At 46.1% G+C, this 19,417-nt stretch overlaps 1 protein-coding gene across 1 annotated transcript in view; it reads left to right on the forward strand.

The window, feature by feature from the left end:
- myo15aa (myosin XVAa) overlaps positions 1-19,417 on the forward strand; it is a 169,076-nt gene that overhangs the window by 143,688 nt on the left and 5,971 nt on the right. Inside the window, 11 exon segments of the mRNA XM_078559219.1 lie at positions 740-796; positions 2,281-2,353; positions 6,811-6,884; positions 7,645-7,727; positions 9,371-9,501; positions 9,717-9,811; positions 15,249-15,326; positions 15,940-16,036; positions 16,182-16,342; positions 17,412-17,545; positions 18,760-18,893. Coding sequence (XP_078415345.1) covers positions 740-796; positions 2,281-2,353; positions 6,811-6,884; positions 7,645-7,727; positions 9,371-9,501; positions 9,717-9,811; positions 15,249-15,326; positions 15,940-16,036; positions 16,182-16,342; positions 17,412-17,545; positions 18,760-18,893 — 1,117 coding nt within the window.

Consider the following 19,417-nt stretch of genomic DNA (forward strand, 5'->3'; position numbering starts at 1 on the left):
CCTCTGAGCCGGGTACTTCACGAATTAACAAGTGTCTCACATCCCGCTTCTGGACTCGCTCTGCCCAGCCAGAAATGATGTCTCTCACACCTGCACAAACTCAAGCGGCTGCACATTGGAATGCTGTCTTGTTATCAGGTGCATGCATATTGACTTCATTGTGTCCATTTGAAGATAAGAGCCCGGGTCCCCCAAGGACACGGGCCCCTGTGATTTGTACCTTGTACACTCCCCCTCTCCCGGACCTCTGAGTGGGATCATCTGTTTCATTGGACGTTCAGTTCCAACTAAACATGCCTTACATATCTTAACTGGTTTTCTCCTCACCTTTCTCCACCTCGGACTGCTCACAATGATGTGACACTTTTGACTCTGCCTAGACCAGCCTGACCTAGCCACAAATTGGCTTCTAACCGCTGGCACCCTGTCATTGAAAGTACCTCGTATTGGTAACAACACCTATGTCCTTTATCCTTCAGTAAGAACTTTTGCTTGGTAGAGGTGTCCTTACCTTTAACGACAGGGTGTCAGAGGCACTGAAGTCAGCACCTTCAGGAGACCAGAAAGAAGAAAAAGAAATATAAAACAATAGTTCCTCATTTCACATATCAGAATTGTTAAACTCAGAAAAATAAACAATTTGGTAAGTGTTTAAAAAAAAGCAAAAAAAAAACATGTAGCGCAAAACAAGGCTTAAAATATTGGTATATTTTGTTTCAGTAGTGAGTTCAACAAAGAGAAATCTAAAAAAGGCAAAGATCCCAAGGAGCCAGCTGAGCTGGTGAAGTACACAAAGGTAAGCGATGCACAGCGATGATCAATCCTCCATCCCCCATGATGACTGCACAGCGACCTGCTCCTGGGCAAATGGCAGTCCCAGAGCATTAAACAGAACTCACCACCGATGGGAATTACTGGCAGGACAAGCTGGGCCTGCCTATCAGGACACTCTCAGCCACCCCATAATTAATGGATAGAATATCACAGACTGGGGTATGCTTGCTGCATGAAGCAGAAACTAGGTACTTTAAACAGAAGCTGTTTGAAGCCTGGAATTTTCCATTAGATAAAATTCCATGAGTTCTTTTTGGATGGATTAAAGATTGGGATACTCTGCATAGACCCAATATCCTGGCCCCCCCACTCTCCCTGAGCACTATTAACCCTTGGTAGAGTGGGACTATCCCCATGTATTGCCCCAGTACCCTGGCCCTCACTCTCTCTGAGCACTATTAGCCCTTGGTAGAGTGGGACTATCCCCATGTATTGCCCCAGTACCCTGGCCCTCACTCTCTCTGAGCACTATTAGCTGTGGGAGAGCAGGATTACCCCACCGCCTCTGTTCCTCCCCCCAACACCTGTATTTTTCAATCTCCCCTGCAGGTAGACCCCACCTTAAACTTTAATTGAATATTTAGCCCAGAGATGAGTGGATTCAGTCCTGGGTTATATCTCTAATGTGTGTGCTATGTAGAAGATTATCATCGTTGTGCATTGTTGGATATGGTTTTACAAGCATATACAGCCAGCGAGAAGCCTCTTACATTGACCAAGTGTAATGTGAGATTAGAGTTTGTAGCTGTGACCCCTCACTATGGGCATTCAGGGGGTATAGATTCTCATGGGCAGCACACATTCAGAAAATTGTCCTCCCCCATCCCGTGTTAAATTCCTGAACCCAGGCCATTGGTATCAGACAATGATATGACACACACTGACACACACATGGTGGTGTAGTGATAATGTCTCTGGACTAACGCTTTGGGGACATGGGTTCAAGCTGGTGGAACTTAACTTCAATTAACTAAAACATCTAGAATTGAAAGCTAGTCTCAGCAATAGTGACCAACTATCATCAATTGTTGTAAAAACCCATCTGGTTCACTAACTGTCCTTTAGGGAAGGAAATCTTCCATCCTTATCTGGTCTGACCTACATGTGACTCCAAATCCACAGTAATGTAGTTGACTCTTAACTGCCCTCTGAAATGGCTTAGCAAGCCACTCAGTTCAAGGGCAATTAGGGATGGCCAACAAATGTTGGCCTTGCCAGCAATGCCCACATCCCATGAAAGAATTTTAAAAAGCACACAGTGGAAACACAACATTGTGTTACTCTTGTGTGTACCCTGGTTGACAGGAAATGACACACAAACCTTTCTACCTCATGAAACAAAATGCTTGCAAAATACTTTATACTAAGATGAACAACTTTAATAACCAGGTGTAGCCACATATCCAGTGAATTCTTAGTTATAATATTCTCATATTTCTTCCAAAGACTCCAATCCAAGAGTCCCTGATTGAGTTCTCGGATGAGAATATGAACAAGATAGCAGCTGAGATCTTTGTTGGTAAGAATTAGCTTGGATTTATTTTCATGAAATAAATTGTCACCCTCACCATATTGACTGTGTCACTTTCCAGATTTCTTTCTCTTTCTTCCAATTTTCTCCTCTCCTGAAAACTCCATTTCTCACAGTGAGATGTGTCCTGATCTTCAACCCTCACAGCCTTAACTCACCCAGTGACCCAATCATCACCTGTCAGCCTTTGCACTGAAAATGGGTCATTGAGGGCTCTCACACCAGCCCCTCTCCTAGCCCCAAACCCCTGTTCCGACCCCTTGCACTGCCCCTGACACCTTGCCACTGACCCCTCATCTCAACCTCTTCGCCCCTGATTCTCGCCCTAACTTCTCGCTCCAACCCACAACCCTCCATCCAGGAGGCCTGTATTAACAGCAGTAGAAGCTATGATTTTTTCCGATGAGATAAGGTTGCCTGGTTGCAAGGTTTCCCCTTCCAGTCTGGTCCCGTATGCTGACCTCTAGAGCTTCAATCTCCCCAGTGTGTCTAAAGGTGAAGCTCCATCATCCACTGGGTCATCACCCAGTTAAAATGTTGTGTAACAGTTGCATCAGATTCCCCTCGCAACCTTACAGGGTCAATGATTCTTGCCCTTGGAAAATGGATCAAGGACGTAATTAGGGGGAGGCGGTGGCGTAGCGGTATTTTTATTGGACTAGTAATCCAGAGACCCAAGTAATGCTCTGGGGACCTGGTTTCGAATCCCACCATGGTGAAATTTGAATTCAATAAAAATCTGGAATAATAAAAATATAGGCAAGGAAACCTCCTGCTGACTACCAGGTACCCCCCCCACCACCACCCCCACCTCAGCTGATGAACCAGTACTCTTCCATATTGATCACCACTTGGAGGAAGCACTGAGGGTGGCAAGAGTATGTACTCTGGGTGGGGGATTTCAATGTACACCACTAAGAGTGGAATTAAAAGTCTAATGATGACCACAAAACCATTGTCGATTGTCATAAAACCCCATCTGGTTCACTAATGTGGCCTACATGTGACTCCAAACCCACAGCAACTGCCCTCTGAAATGGCCTAGCAAGCCACTCAGTTATATCAAACCACTAAAAAGCCTAAAAGGAATGAAACCAGACAGATCGCCTGCCATCGACCTAGGCACTGGAAACAACATGGGCAAACTCAGGCCTATCGATCCTACAAAGTCCTCCTTACTAATATCTGGGGGCAAGTGCCAAAATTGGGAGAGCTGTCTCACAGACTAGTCAAGCAACAGCCTGACATAGTCATCCTCATGGAATCATACCTTACAGATAGTGTCCCAGACTCCACCATCACCATCCCTGGGTATGTCCTGTCCCAGTGGCAGGACAGACCCAACAGAGATGGCGGCATATTGGTATACAGTCGGGAGGGAGTTGCCCTGGGAGTCCTCAACATCGGCCCATGAAGTCTCATGGCATCAGGTCAAATATGGGCAAGGAAACCTCCTGCTGATTACCAGGTACTGCCCTCCCTCAGCTGATGAATCAATGCTCCTCCATGTTGATCACCACTTGGAGGAAGCACTGAGGGTGGCAAGGGTGCAGAATGTACTCTGGGTGGGGGACTTCAATGTACACCACCAACTGTGGCTGTGGCAGATAGCGAAGGAACCAGGAAGAGGGAAAGACATACTTGACCTCATCCTCACCAACCTGCCTGCTGCAGATGCATCTGTCCATGACAGTATTGGTAGAAGTGACCACCGCACATTGTGGAGACGAAGCCGCATTTTCACACTGAGGATACAATCTGTAACCTCATGGCCCAGCATATCCCCAACTCTACCACCAAGCCAGGGATCAACCCTGGTTCAATGAAGAGTGCAGGAGGGCATGCCAGGAGCAGCACCAGGCATACCTAAAAATGAGGTGTCAACCTGGTGAAGCTACAACACAAAACTACTTGCGTGCCACAAGTCATAAGCAGCAAGTGATAGATGGAGTTAAGCTATTCCACAACCAACAGATCAGATCTAATATAAAAGCAAAATACTGCGGATGCTGAAAATCTGAAATAAAAACAAGAAACATGCTGAAAAAACTCAGCAGGTCTGGCAGCATCTGTGGAGAGAGAAACAGAGTTAACATTTTGAGTCTGTATGACTCTTCTTTAGAGCTAAAGAGTAGTAGAAATGTGATGATTTTACACTGTTTAAGAGTAGGTGGAGCATGTGGTGCAAAATAGAAGGTCAGAGATAAGTGGGAGCTAAGGAGGAATTTGACAAAGATGCCATGGACACAGGGCAAAGGGAGTGTTGATGGTAGTGTTAAAGACTAAAGAAGGTGCTGATAGTGGCATAAAGGTAAGATAGCAGGACAAGGGTCAGCACTCAGAACAAGGATCAGATCTAAGCTCTGCAGTCCTGCCACACGCAGTCATGCATGTTGGTGGACAATTAAACAACTCATTGGAACAGGAGGCTCCACAAATATCGTCATCCTCAATGATGGGGAGCCCAGCACATCAATGCAAAAGATAAGGCTGAAGCATTTGCAACAATCTTCAGCCAGAAATGCCAAGTGGATGATCCATCTTGGCCTCCTCCAGAGGTCCCCAGGATCACAGATGCCAGTTTTCAGCCAATTCGATTTACTCCACATGATGCAAGAAACAGCTGAAGGAACTGGATACTGCAAAGGCTATGGGCCCCATCAATATTCCGGCAATAGTACTGAAGACTTGTGCTCCAGAACTTGCCACTCCTCTAGCCAAGTTGTTCAACACATGCATTTAACTGGCAATGTGGAAAATTGCCCAGGTACGTCCTGTACACAAAAAGCAGGTCAAATCCAACCCGGCCAATTACTGCCCCATCAATCTACTCTCGATCATCAGGAAAGTGATGGAAGGGGTCATCAATAGTGCTATCAAGCAACACTTGTTTAGCAATAACCTGCTCAATGACGCTCAGTTTGGGTTCTGCCAGGGCCACCCAGCTCCTGACCAAATTACAGCCCTAGTTCAAACATGGACAAAAGAGCTAAACTCCAGAGGTGAGATGAGAGTGATTGCCCTTGATATCAAGGCAGCTTTTGACCAAGTGTGGCATCAAGGAGCCCTAGCAAAACTGGAGTCAATGGGAATCAGAGGGCAATCTCTTTACTGGTTGGAGTCATACCTAGCACAAGGGAAGATGGTTGTAGTTGTTGGAGATCAATCATCTTAGTTCCAGGACATCACTACAGGAGTTCCTCAGGATAGTGTCCTAGACCCAACCATCTTCAGCTGCTTCATCAATGACCTTCCTTCCATCATAAGGTCAAAAGTGGAAATGCTCGCTGATGACTGCACAATGTTCAGCACCATTCACGACTCCTGAAGCAGTTCATGTCCAAATGCAGCAAGACCTGGACAATATCCAGGCTTGGGCTGACAAGTGGCAAGTAACATTCACACCACACAAGTGCCAGGCAATGACCATCTCCAACAAGAGAGAATCTAACTATCGCCCCTTGATGTTCAATGGCATTACCATCACTGAATCCCACATAATCAACATCCTGGGGGTTACCATTGACCAGAAACTGAACTGGACTAGCAATATAAATACTGTGGCTACAAGAGCAGGTCAGAGGCTTGGAATCCTGCGGCAAGTAATTCACCTCCTGATTCACCAAAGCCTGTCCAACACCTACAAGGCACAAGTCAGGAGTGTGATGGAATACTCTCCAGTTGCCTGGATGAGCGCAGCTCCAACAGCACTCAAGAAGCTCTACACCATTCTGGACAAAGCAGCCCGCTTGATTGGCACCCCATCCACAAACATTCCCTCCCTCCACCACCGACGCACAGTGGCAACATTGTGTACCATCTACAAAATGCACTGCAGAAACTCACCAAGGTCCTTAGACAGCACCTTCCAAACCCATGACCACTACCATCTGGAAGGACAAGGGCAGCGGACACATGGGAACACTGCCACCTGGAAGTTCCCCTCCAAGCCACTCACTATCCTGGCTTGGAAATATATCTCCGTTCCTTCGCTGTCACTGGGTCAAAATCCTGGAACTCCCTCCCTATCAGCACTGTGGGTGTACCTACACCACATTGACTGCAGCGATTCAAGAAGGCAGCTCACCACCACCTTCTCAGGGGCAGTTAAGGATGGGCAATAAATGCTGGCCAGCGACACCCACATCCCACGAATGAATAAACAAAATGTGGTCAGTGGTATAGGTGGCAATCCAGCCCTGAGTGTCCTTACTGTCTGGGACCACATTTGACATCCTCTTTCCAGCAGTGATTTCTGCAGTAAGTCTGGAGTGAGAAGGCTGATTTGTTTCCAACAAGTCTACAGGTGCTGAGGCCCACCGATATCTGAAATCAATCTGAACTCAGCAGAAGAATGGGAATTTTACCTGGCTGCTTTCTGATCTTCATAGCTGAGTTCCACAACAGCCAGTTATTGATAACTGACATATGTTTCTCTTCTGCAGCTGTTATGAAATTTATGGGGGATCATCCACTCAAAGGACAGACAGAACAAGATGCTGTCTGTACCATCCTTAAGGTAAAGGGTGACTTGCATGCCTGTGCAATATGCATGTGTTGGTATGTATGAATGTGAGTATAGTACTTGTATATTCACACATGTCAATGTATGGCTGTCCGTAAGTAGGCGAATGTGTGCTATAGCAATGTGATTGATGGCTCTGTTCCCAGAGTAAAGGTATTGTCCTTTAAGAAACCTCACCTTTAAAAGGAAAGGTATGGCTCCTTGCCTTTGGAAGGTGGTTGCAATTGGATTTGAGGGAAACTTGCCCAGCCAGCTGAGCAAAAATTGTGATGTTTAAGAGAAGAAAGAGAATGGCTGGGAGTTGGAGAGCTTACTAGATTACTGTTTGACAGAGAAAGGAGGCTCCAGGACAGTAAGACTGATTAACAACTCCCAAAGGTGAAAAGTCAATATGCCAACTCACTATCTATTTTATTTCTTAATGGGACATATCTTTGGGGCATTATTTGCTTTTTTGGGCCAAGGTGCCCTCTAATGTGTCCTATTTCCTCTCCTTTCTGCTCTAACTCAGCTCCAATGAGTCTATAGCCAGGAGAGCAACAACAAGTGGGCAGATCACCACCTCCAAAGTGCAACCAGTGATGCTTCAGTGACTGTGGCATTCCTGGTTTCTCCCTGTAATGCTTGGTCCTCTGCACAACAGTATGGAGAAGGTGGGATGGTCACATTTTGTACACAAGATCTATGTGCCAGATCTCCTGCTGCTTATTGAGGAGTTTGACGCTTTCCTTTGACTTTGTTCTATCTTTTGTAGCTGTGCGGGGAACACGAGGTGATGAAAGATGAAACATACTGCCAGATTATCAAACAGATCACTGACAACACCAGCTCCAAAACGTAAGGAAACAGCACCTGCCAGTCATAGCCCCAAGCTGCCCAAACACCGCTTGGCCTTGGCTATAATATTCACTGCCACTGAGTATACAGAAATCTCACAGAGAAGGATAGTTAGAGAAAGATGGCAAGTGTTCGGTACATGCCCACAACTGCCCTTCCCACTTCATATAGGTTCAGTTGGGACCCAAGCTACAGCAAATAAACCAACCTTGGGCTTGCCTATGAAGATCCTCTCTGTTGTGCTTTAGGTATTGGACCCACTCCCATGCAAGGGGAGAGCTCAAATGGAGGGGTGAGGTCTTGGGGATGGGCGTGGGGGTGATTGAAATAAAAAAAATTGAATTCCTCCAACAAGAAGGAGACTTTCAACACATGTTATGATGTAATACTGGAACTACTCACTACTGTGACTTCTGTCTTTAAACCAGGAAAGTAGTGAGGTGGGGGGTAATATTAACAAATTCGAATTGTCCCCCCGGCTCAGTGGCAGCACTATCATCTCATAGTCAGCAAGTCACACTCTTGAGATTTGAGCAACTTAATCCAGGCTGACACTCCAGTGTTGCAATGTGGAAGGTGCCATCCTTCAAATGATTTGTTAAACACTGTATCTCCTGCCAATGCAAGATGGCTGCACAAGATGGCGCGTTCTTGTAGTACAGAAATCCAATGACATCACTCTGCTGGGCTCAGCTTGCCAGAGAGCTTTTTTTGATGAGGGACAAAATGCTATGGCAACAGTTTGATTGACAGGCACGTCGACTAATGGGCAGGCTGTAGGGGGGGTGGCATGTGGGGGCTAATGGGTGGGAGCAGGACCCAAGCTCCCAAATTCAACCTCAGTTATTAAGTTGTCCAGAACCAAGATTATTTTTTGAAAAGTGCCAAGCCGGGCAGCCTTATCCGGAGCTCTCTGGGCAGGTGGCCAGGAATGTTTGTGTGTGTGGTGCAGCCTCCCCTGCCCCCGTTAACAGGTTAGTTTGAGGCTCTCAGGTGAACTTCAGTCTGGGACAGACAGTACTGAAGCCAGGCCCAGTGGGGGGAGGGAGGGAGGCAGAGGTTTCTCCACAAGAGAGGAGGAACATTCTAGTATCCTGGCCATCGTTTTCCTAAAGAAGCCAAGTAAAAGCACCGCCATGTTGCTCCTTGTTTATTTATGGCCGCTGCCTAATCTGTTGCTCACGTAACAGAGTAAACAGTGGAACTGTGCATGCATGGCGTTGGCCACAAACACAGCCTTCCATAGGGGCCCTGTCTGTCCTCTCAGGCATATTTAAAAATTCCACAGCCACTATTCAAAGAAGAGCAGTGAAGTTCTCCCCAGGGTTCTGACCAATATTTATTCCTTAACCAACATCACTTAAAAGATTATGTGATCATTATCACATTGCTGTTTGTGGGATCTTTTTGTGCGCTAATTGGCTGCCGTGTTTCCTATGTTACACAGTGACTACAGCGAAGTACGTCATTGGTTGTAAAGCATCCTGAAGATGTGAAAGGCACCATAGGAATTTAAGTTCTTTCTTTTTATGTCTGCAGCAAAGGTGATTAAGGGACATGAGCAGTTTATGGAATTGATCACCTACAATATGCAGGTTCATGAGATCAACAAGTTGTTGAAGTTGTTTCAATGTCTGTTGCAGTGATAGTGTTCAGCGAGGTTGGAGGCTGCTCTATATCCTCACCGCCTATTACAAGTGCTCAGAGGTGCTCAAACCTTTCCTCTTTAAATTACTGGAGTCTGTCTGCAGGATGCCCGGTGCCAGTTTTCAAGGTGCTTTTTATTTATTTATATTTTGTTAGGGTGTGACTACCTTCTTTCCTTATGACTTTTCTTTTCTCCATTTTCTGTTTTAAAAACTATATGCAGAGCAGTGATGTTTAACAGATTGATCCTGATCTGCTCTGCGCAGCATTGTTTAATACATTGATTCTGACCCAGTTTGCACAGCAGAGTTTAACAGCCTGACTCTGACCCTCTGTGTGCAGGAATTGCTAAAGCTTGTGATCACAACCTGAAGAAAACCTTCCAGTTCGGAGGCAGGACCCAGTTCCCAGATGGCATGGAGCTCAAAGCTATGGTGGTGAGTGAAATATGTCTCCCCTTCCATTAATTCACTGGGGGACTTTGTTAATTTATCTCCTCTTTTCGGCAATAATTTCCCACCTTCTTCTCTTCTAAAAATTGAGGATTTCAAAAGAGATCCAAGAGGGTTGGAGCAAGGTGAGGGACTCAAAAGAGATAATGTATCCAAAGTTTGATGGGGATGAGCACTGCCCTGTCGCTGCAGTGTTTTGATAAGGCAGGTGATGGGAAATGTGGCTCAGCCTTGGTAAGGGTCCAAGGGTCAGTGCACACAAGCCAACTTTCAGTCAAAGCCTGGTTATCAATAACCTTTTAGGTTAGGGAATGCGTTTATAGATGATTGATAAGAGACTTGTTAGAAAATTGTAAGCGTATGGTATAAAAGAAAATGTAGCAGTTTGGATAGAAAGCTGATTGATTGACATCAGAGTTACAATAAAACATATGCTGTTTAGCTTGGGAAAGAGTTGAAAGTAGTGATCGCAGGGTTAAGTGAAGAATCCTCATTTGCTCTTAGTGTACATGGATGATTTGGACAGATACAACGAACTAGGAGCTTTGGCAACTGGGGAGAAGAACTGAATTTTTCAAGAGGATGTAGCAGATTGGGCTGTACAGTTTTATATAGATAAGTGTGAGGTAATATGTTTTGAATCGAGAAACAAAATTTTTGTTTATTCTTTTGCAGGATGTGGGCACCACTGGCTAGGCCAGCATTTGTTGCCTATCCCTAATTGCTCTTGAGAAGGTGGTGGTGAGCCACCTTCAAGAACTGCTGAAGTCCATGTGGTGTAGATATACACACAGTGCTGTTAGGGAGGGAGTGCAAGAATAACGATATAGTTCCAAGTCAGGATGGCGCGTGACTTGGAGGGGAACTGTCAGGTGGTGGTGTTCCCAAGCATCTGCTGCCCTTGTCCTTGGAGAGGTTGGAGAGGTCATGGGTTTGGAAGGTACTGTCTAAGGAGGCTTGGTGAGTTGCTCCAGTGCATCTTGTAGATGGCAGAACTGCTACCACTGTGCATCGGTGGTAGAGGGAGCGAATGATTGTGGATGGGGTGTCAATCAAATGGGCTGCTTTGTCCTGGATGGTGTAGAGCTTCTTGAGTATTATTGGAGCTGCACTCATCCAGGCAAGTGGAGAGTATTCCATCATACTCCTGACTTGTGCCTTGTAGGTGGCGGATAGGCTTTGGGGAGTCAGGAGGTGAGTAACTTGCCACAGAATTCCCAGCCTCTGACCTGCTCTTGTAGCCACAGTATTTATATGGCTAGTCCAGTTTCTGGTCGATGGTAACCCCCTGGATGTTGATCATGTGGGATTCTGCAATGGTAATATCATTGGTTGTCAAGGGAAGATGTTGGATTCTCTCTTGATGGAGATGGTCATTGACTGGCACTAGTGTGGTGCAAATGTAACTTGCCGCTTTTCAACCCAAGCTTGGATATTGTCCAGGTCTTGCTGCATTTGGACATGGACTGCTTCATTATCTGAGAAGTTGTGAATGGTGCTGAACATTGTGCAACCATCAGCGAACATCCCCACTTCTGACCTTATGATGGAAGGAAGGTCATTGATGAAGCAGCTAAAGATGGTTAGGCTGAGGACACTATCCTGTGGAACTCCGGCAGTGATGTCCTGGAGCTGAGATGACTGACCTCCAACAACCACAACCATCTTCCTTTGTGCTAGGTATGACTCCAATGAATAGAGAGATTTCCCCCATAGACACCAGATTGCTGGGGCTTCTCCATGCCACAATCGGTCAAATGGTGCCTGGATGTCAACAGCAGTCACTCTAACCTCAACTTGTGAGTTCAGCTCTTCTGTCTATGTTTGGACTAAGGTTGTAATGAGTTCATGAGCTGAGTGGCCCTGGCAGAACCCAAACTGAGTGTCAGTGAGCAAGGGCAGCATCTTCCGGTCAGCAAGCAGGGCCCGCTTGCCGATGCGTAAAATGACACGGGGATACATCGGGCATGCATCCCAACGTCACCCCATGTCATTTAGATTCTCAGTTCAGCGGGCGCCTGCTGAGCTGTCAACAGCCTAATAAGTCCATTAAAAAACTAATTAAGATGATTAATGGACCTGCCCGTCAACCTTAAAGTTGGCGGGCAGGCCGGGAGCCCAGGTGGGCTTCGGAAAAAACATGAAACCTCATCCACGGGCGGGATGAGGCTTCATGAGGGTATTTAAATTTTTATGAAACGTTTCAATAAAAGTTATGGACATGTCCCAACTCATGTGACATTGTCACATAAGGGGACATAGCAGGGAATTTTTTTTATCACCTTTATTTAAAGCTTTCAATCGGAGCCGACCTCCCTGAGGCAGCACTTTGCCTCAGGGAGATCTGTGTGCACTTTTGCGTGCATGCGCAAAAGAACACACTCCCGGCTGAGGGAATCCACCCCCACCCACACAGGGAGCGCACAGCGCTTCCTGGTGGATGTCACGCTGGGCAGGCCTTAATTGGCCCGCCCACGTAAAATGGCGGTGCCCCCCCGACCCGGGGCGCCGATCGGAAGGTCGCCCGCCCGCTCCCGCACTTCCCCCCCAATGGGGGGCAAATGTTGCCCCAACTGTAAATGTGTAAGTGCCACTTGATAGCTCTGTTGATGACATCTCCCACTACTTTGCTGATGATCGAGAGTAGACTGATGGGGCGGTAATTGGTTGGATTGGATTTGTCTTGCTTTTTCTGGGCCGGACATACCTGGGCAATTTACCACAATGCTGGTAACTGTACAGGAACAGCCTGGCTAGGAGCACAGCTAGTTCTGGAGCACAAGTCTTCAGTACTTTTGCCAGAATATTATCATGGCCCAAAGTCCTTACAGTACTAACGCCTTCAGCTGTTCCTTGATATCACGTGGAGAGAATCGAATTGGCTGAAGTCTGGCATCTGTGATGCTGGGGACCTCCGGAGGAGGCCAAGATGCATTATCCACTCGGCACTTCTGACCAAAGATTGTTGCAAGTGCTTCAGCCTTGTCTTTTGCACTGATGTGCTGAACTTCCCTTGTTGAGAATGGTGATATTTGTGGAGCCTCTCCCTCCCGTGAGTTGTTTAATTGTCCACCACCACTGGTGGTGGACTGGATGTGGCAGGGCTGCTGAGCTTAGATCTGATCCGTTGGTTGTGGGATCGCTTAGCTCTGTCTATCACATGCTACTTATACTGTTGTGTACGCATGTCGTCCTGTTGTAGCTTCACCAGCTTGATAACCACTTTTTAGGTATAGCTGGTGCTACTCTTGGCATGCCCTCCTGAACTCATTGAACCAGGGTGGGTCCTCAGCTTGATGGTAATAGTAGAGGGGGCAAATTGTGGATCATGAGGTCACAGATTATGATTGAATATAATTCTGCTGCTGTTAAGGGCCCACAGCACCTCATGGATGGTATTCAGCATGGAAGAATACTGATTTATCATCTGAGGTAAGGTGGTAGCTGGTAATCAGCAGTAGGTTTCCTTATCCACATTTGACCTGATGCCATAAGACTTCATAGGGTCTTGAGTCAATGTTGAGGACTCCCAGGGCAACTCTTTCCCAACTGTATACCACTGTGCCACCACCACTGGTGGGTCTTTGGTAATACAGTACACACCCAGGGATGGTGATGATGGTGTCTGGGACATTGTCTATAAGGTATGATTCATGTGTATGAATATGTCAGGCTGTTGCTTGACTAGTCTGTGGGACAGCTCCCCCAATTTGGCACAACCCCAGATATTGGCAAGGAGGACTTTAAAAGGTAGACAGAGCTGAGTGTGCCATTGTCATTTCCGGTGTCTAAGTTGATCCCGGGTGGTCCGTCCAGTTTCATTCCTTGTTAACTTTTCTGTAGAATTTTGATAGAACTGGGTGGCTTGCTAGGCCATTTCAGAGGGTGTTTAAGAGTCAACCACATTGCTGTGGGTCTGGAGTCACATGTAGGCCAGACCAGGGAAGGACATTAGTGAACTTAAAATGGGTTTTTAATGACAATAAACAATGGTTTCATGGTCACCATTACTGAGACCAACATTTAATTCCAGAGTTATTAATTGAAATTAATTGTCTCTCAGAGACCAGCAGGCTCCAGTTTCAAAAGTCGGGAATAGGCCCAACTTTCATTTCCCGAGCCAGAGATAAAAGTCTGGGCCATAGAGAAATGAAGTAGTAATGAATTTGTACTAAATATTGGTTAAGTCACAGTTAAAGACTGGATTCAGTTTTGGGAACTCCATTATAGAAAGAATATTAAAGCCAGAAAGAGCAGTGAGTGTAGATTCACCCGATTGATGCCAGTGATGGGAATTTAGTTTTGAGGAGAGATTTAAGATACTGGGATGGCTCCCACTGAAAAGATTCTATGGAGATTGAATAATTTTTTTAATATTCATTCACGGGATGTGGGCTTCGCTGGCTAGGCCAACATTTATTGCCCATCCCTAGTTGCCCTAGAGAAGGTGGTGGTGAGCTGCCTTCTTGAACCGCTGCAATCCATGTGGTGTAGGTATACCCACAGTGCTGTTATGAAGGGAGTTCCAAGATTTTGACCCAGTGATAGTGAAGGAATGACGATATATTTCCAAGTCAGGATGGTGAGTGAATTGGATGGGAACTTCCAGGTGGTGGTGTTCCCACATATCTGTTGCCCTTCTCCTTCTAGATGGTAGTGGTCATGGATTTGGAAGGTGCTGTCGAAGAAGCCTTGGTCAATTCCTGCAGTGCATCTTGTAGCTGGTACATACTGCTGATACTGTGCATTGGTTGTGAAGGGAGTGAATGTTTGTGGATGTGGTGCCAATCAAGTGGGCTGCTTTGTCCTGGACAGTGTCCAGCTTCTTGAGAGTCAAGTGGAGAGTATTCCATCACATTCCTGACTTGTGCCTTGTAGATGGTGGACAGGCTTTGGGGAGTCAGAAGGTGAGTTACTCACTGCAGGATTCCTAGCCTCTGACCTGCTCTTGTAGCCACAGTATTTATATGGCTAGTCCAGTTCAGTTTCTGGTCAATGGCAACCCATAGGATGTTGATAGTGGTGGGGGGGATTCAGTGATGGAAATGCCATTGAACGCCAAGGGGTGATGGCTAGACTCTCTCCTGCCAGAGATGACCACTGTCCGGCACCCGTGCAACGCGAATGCCACCTGCCTCCTGGCAACCCAAGTTTTTTAAAATGCTGGAGGGTTTTGATGGGGTGAAAAGGAAAAGCCTATTTGCTCTGGTTGAGGAATCTGTGGTGATCTTTATCTATTAAAATTCTCCCTGAGGGGAGAGGTTGAGAGAAACCTCTTTAACCAGAGGGAGTGTAGAGCACAGAATGCTTCGCCACAGGGAATGGTTCTGACAAAACCTATTGCATCTTTTAAAGAATAATTAAATAAACATTTACATTTTCTTGATTGTTTCGAATGATATTTCCCCTTCCCTCCCCCTAGGCTGGGAGAAGCTCCAAACGACAAGTCTTCTTGTTGCCTGGTAACGTGGAGAGACATCTGAAGATAAAAACCTGCACAGTAAGTCCAGAATGGAAGGGGTTAATTAAAGACACCTTGAATTGGCAGCACAGCTGGCACATTAGCACAATGCACCCAAAGTGTGGCCCACAGATTGGGCATTAAATAATAAACTTTCTGCTTGCAAAATAGGGAGCGAAAACCAGTCAAGCAGTTAAATATCGGATGAGCAAATATTCCTCCCACACTGCCCCCTCACTGCCCCACCTCTCTCACTGCCTCTTCTCTCACCCGACCCCCCTCTCCCTCTCGCCCAACCCCTTCTCATCCAACACCTCCTTTCCTTTTTGCCTGATCCCCCTTACCCTACCCCATCCCCCCTCACCTCACCCCACCTCTTGTCCAAACCTCCTTACTCTCTTGTGCTAACATCTCTTTTCCCTCTTGCTCTCTCCCCCCAACTCTCGCCTCCTCTCTCTCTTCCTCCCTCTCTCTCACGCCCCCTCTCTTTCTCGGCCCCCCTTCTTTCTCAACACCCCCAACCCCTCAGTTCCACCTTCTCTCGTGTCCCCCCTTCCCATCCCCTCCTTTAGAAAGCTACTGCAAAAATCTTCTTGTAGTTGTCTGATGATTAGAATGAGTGATGGTGATTGGCTGTTTTGTTCCGGTCCAGGTTGCAGCTGACGTGATTGAAGATTTTTGCAGTGAAATGGGGCTTCAAAACCCGGAGGCTGCCGATGAATATTCCATGTTTGTCATCACCAACAAAGGTATTCTCTTTAGAGACCATTTTAGTACCTATTTTTGCATGAATATGGCAATGTGAGGGGAAAGTGTGTGTGTGCGTGTGAGCCAGGAGGGTGGTTGGCTTGTCTGCTACAGTCCAGTGTGATAATACCCCATATTATGTTTCAGGACAAAATGTGCATCCACTGAAAAAGAAAGATTACATCCTTGACGTAGCTGCAGAAATGGAGCAAGTTGATCAAAACTTCACTTTCTGTTTCCGACGTGTGCTCTGGTTTCAACCACTCAAGTTTGAGAATGAGCTGTGCGTGACTGTGCATTATAATCAGGTACTGGGGACATTGCAGTAATGAAGAGCTGTGTGTGATTGTGGATTATAACCAGGGACCGTGGATATCGCAGTAATGGACAAGTTCAAAGCTGCAATGGAGGGAAAGAATTTGTTTCCAGATAAGCATAGAAATGTTGTAGGAAAACAAAATAGATTTTATTTTCCTTCTGCGGCCTCATGTCATTCCAGCCATTGTGTTCTCCAGCTCTAGAACAGTAGCACTGCAATAACCGTAGTATTAAGGCATCACAGAGGGGAAAAAAATCATTTGCAGTATTTAGTTTCCACATTGCCAGATTCTATGCACCAGACAAGGCACCAATCTTTGACACACATGCCTAACAGTTTTGCATTTAAGAAAGCAAGTCAAAAATTGTCCTTGCTGAGGGTTTGAAGTGGTTGGCAGAAAAGGTCAGAGTAGGAACTCACTCACTCGCACCTCTCCCCATTTCTCAGTACAGTGAGTTCCTGATCTCCAATATATATTTACAGTGATAAAAGCAAAATACTGCAGATGCGAAATCTGAAATATGCATGTACAGTGGATCAAGTACTCCCTCACAAGAAAGAAAGGACAAAAGTTGAGAGGGTAAATCTCACAGAGCTGGGAGCACTTCCCGTTATACCAGGTGTTCCTGAGTGCACTGGCTGTGGTGGCCAGAGTTTCCCAGCTCATTAGCTGTGGTGGCCAGTGTTTTCCAGCTCACTGGCTGTGGTGGCCAGTGTTTTCCAGCTCACTGGCTGTGGTGGCCAGTGTTTTCCAGCTCACTGGCTGTGGTGGCCAGTGTTTCCAAGCTCATTGGCTATGGTGGCCAGTGTTTCCCAGCTCACTGGCTGTGGTGGCCAGTGTTTCCCAGCTCACAGGCTATGGTGGCCATGTTTCCAGGCTCACTGTTCACCTGCCCTCTGGTGCCCGGTACCAGGGGATCACAGCAATGAGAGATCAAGAGACAAAGTGCAAATGAATACATTTCAGCTTCTTGTTAATTGAGATTAATACTTGTTTTGTATGATATCCACTTGTAAATAACTTGTAAATAACTTGTAAAATCTATTTTAAAATTCAGATTGTTCCAGATTACCTAAAAGGACTCTTGCATATCCTGAATCAGGATATGATGAGTGACAGTCAGCTCCAGCAAGTGTCAAAGTTGGCAGGTCTACAACATCGGGCAAAAGACAGTCTCTACCTGCCCACCATGTGAGTCCATCACTGCAAACTTCAGTAGGCACAGAGTAGATAGACCTGTCCAGAGATTCTTCACAAATTGCAGTACCTGTAACTCAATGGACCCTATTAACCTCTTGATGGACACCTGTTAAGGAGCCAGGTCTCACAGTCCATTAGAACATTGGCTCATGCAACAGAGGCACAATCCTAAACATCAGTTAAACAATGGATAGTGGGCTTGTTGTGGACAGTTGAACTTGGATGGACACGTTGCCCTTTCATCTGTGCCTAAATCATGACCGGAGTCCTGTGTGGTGGTGTTCATAATGGTCTGTGTAGTTATTGCACATTTAGCATTGGGGTAATATTATGAAGCCAACTGCACTGACTGCCTGAGTGACAAGCTCCATTAAATCACTGGGACAATGTAATACGAGCTTTACTCCTGATCTTTAACCTGTGCTGTACCTGCCCTGGGAGTGTTTGATGGGACAATAAAGAGGGAGCTGTACTCTGTATCTAACCTGTGTTTTACCTGCCAACAGGCAGTGCACAGCTCCTTAAGAAAGCAGAACACATTCCTCCTTCTGGAAGCAATTATGTTGGGAAGGCCATTCTTGATGGAATTCCCTGCATGTTCTGTAGAAAATCCAACCTCTGCTTTGTGTTGCTAATGCTACTGTGACAGCAGGAGCTGCAATGATATGAGGGGCTTTGGGGTCTAACCCTCTCCCTGCCAGCTCGGAATGCACCAGGAGCAGGATTTCAGACCTTAATGAATTTTAATTAAGCTCTGCTACAATAACAAGCAGCCTTGAAAGTACAGGCCAACATAGCAATCATACATGTCAAGCACAAGTCAGACCTTATTGATGAGCAATGCCACAGGAGATCCAGTAGTTTATATTAAATTTGAATTTGATTAGAACAACATAGGAACTGAGTTCCCTTAAGCACCAATGTACTGTTGCAGAGCAGGTCTAATCCCAGCTCTGTTCAATGCCTAACCTGAACTCTCCTGGGTGCATGTGAGTCTCTGAGGCTCCAGTGTCCCACAGGACATGAGGGTAAATTGGAGGATTAAATGTGAACCATGGTGGTGTTTGGTGAAATAGTAGACCCACAAATCCCTTTGGAGCTCATTTTGGTACTTAAATGTTGGGGATAAAATTTATCTTTTTAAAAATAAATTGCCGCTCTCCACTGTGCGAGACTCTCACTTTATCTCCCTCTGTTTCTCTAAGCCGGGAGGTGCAGGATTATGTACCTCCACAGATTTACAGACATCAGCGGCCACAGCCGTGGTTGAACATGGTGACACAAAATATTCAACATGTTCAGGCCCTTAGCTCTCACCAGGCCAGAGCCCAGTTCCTTGGTAAGTGTCTACTCTCACTCAGTGCATTACAATTTGCTGGTGACTAAGCAGAAGAGGTTCGTGCTGTGACAGATCATAGTTTACCCTGATGTGCTACATGGTACCCCTAATTACAACAGTTCTGACATTAGTTACAGCTTTAAGTGGGAGATGCTGAATGGAGAACAGGGCTTTTCCCATCACAGTTGGGCTCAAATTGGAACTGCAATGGCTGACATTATGGTGCAGTTCTGAATGCTGCTGGTAGTAAAGATCACAAACTGTGTTGGGCTGGCTGTGTGCAAGAGTTGCAACTGGCCTGAATGCTTCTGGCCTATGGAGGAAGGATGAAACACCAACAGCATTCTTAATCCCGCACATGAATGTCAAATAGGGAAAGAACAGTGTTTGATACAATTCATCATTCTGTCTAGACTCTCATAAATCAGTCCACTTGGGCAAAGTGCCGGTCTGGACCCTGTATTTTTCATCCAGTGACCCCACCCTGTGCTTCAGTGTGTGAATAGGGATTGATTTGCAATGTT

Source organism: Cetorhinus maximus, chromosome 15, assembly GCF_964194155.1.
Source record: "Cetorhinus maximus chromosome 15, sCetMax3.hap1.1, whole genome shotgun sequence".
Classification (NCBI taxonomy): domain Eukaryota; kingdom Metazoa; phylum Chordata; class Chondrichthyes; order Lamniformes; family Cetorhinidae; genus Cetorhinus; species Cetorhinus maximus.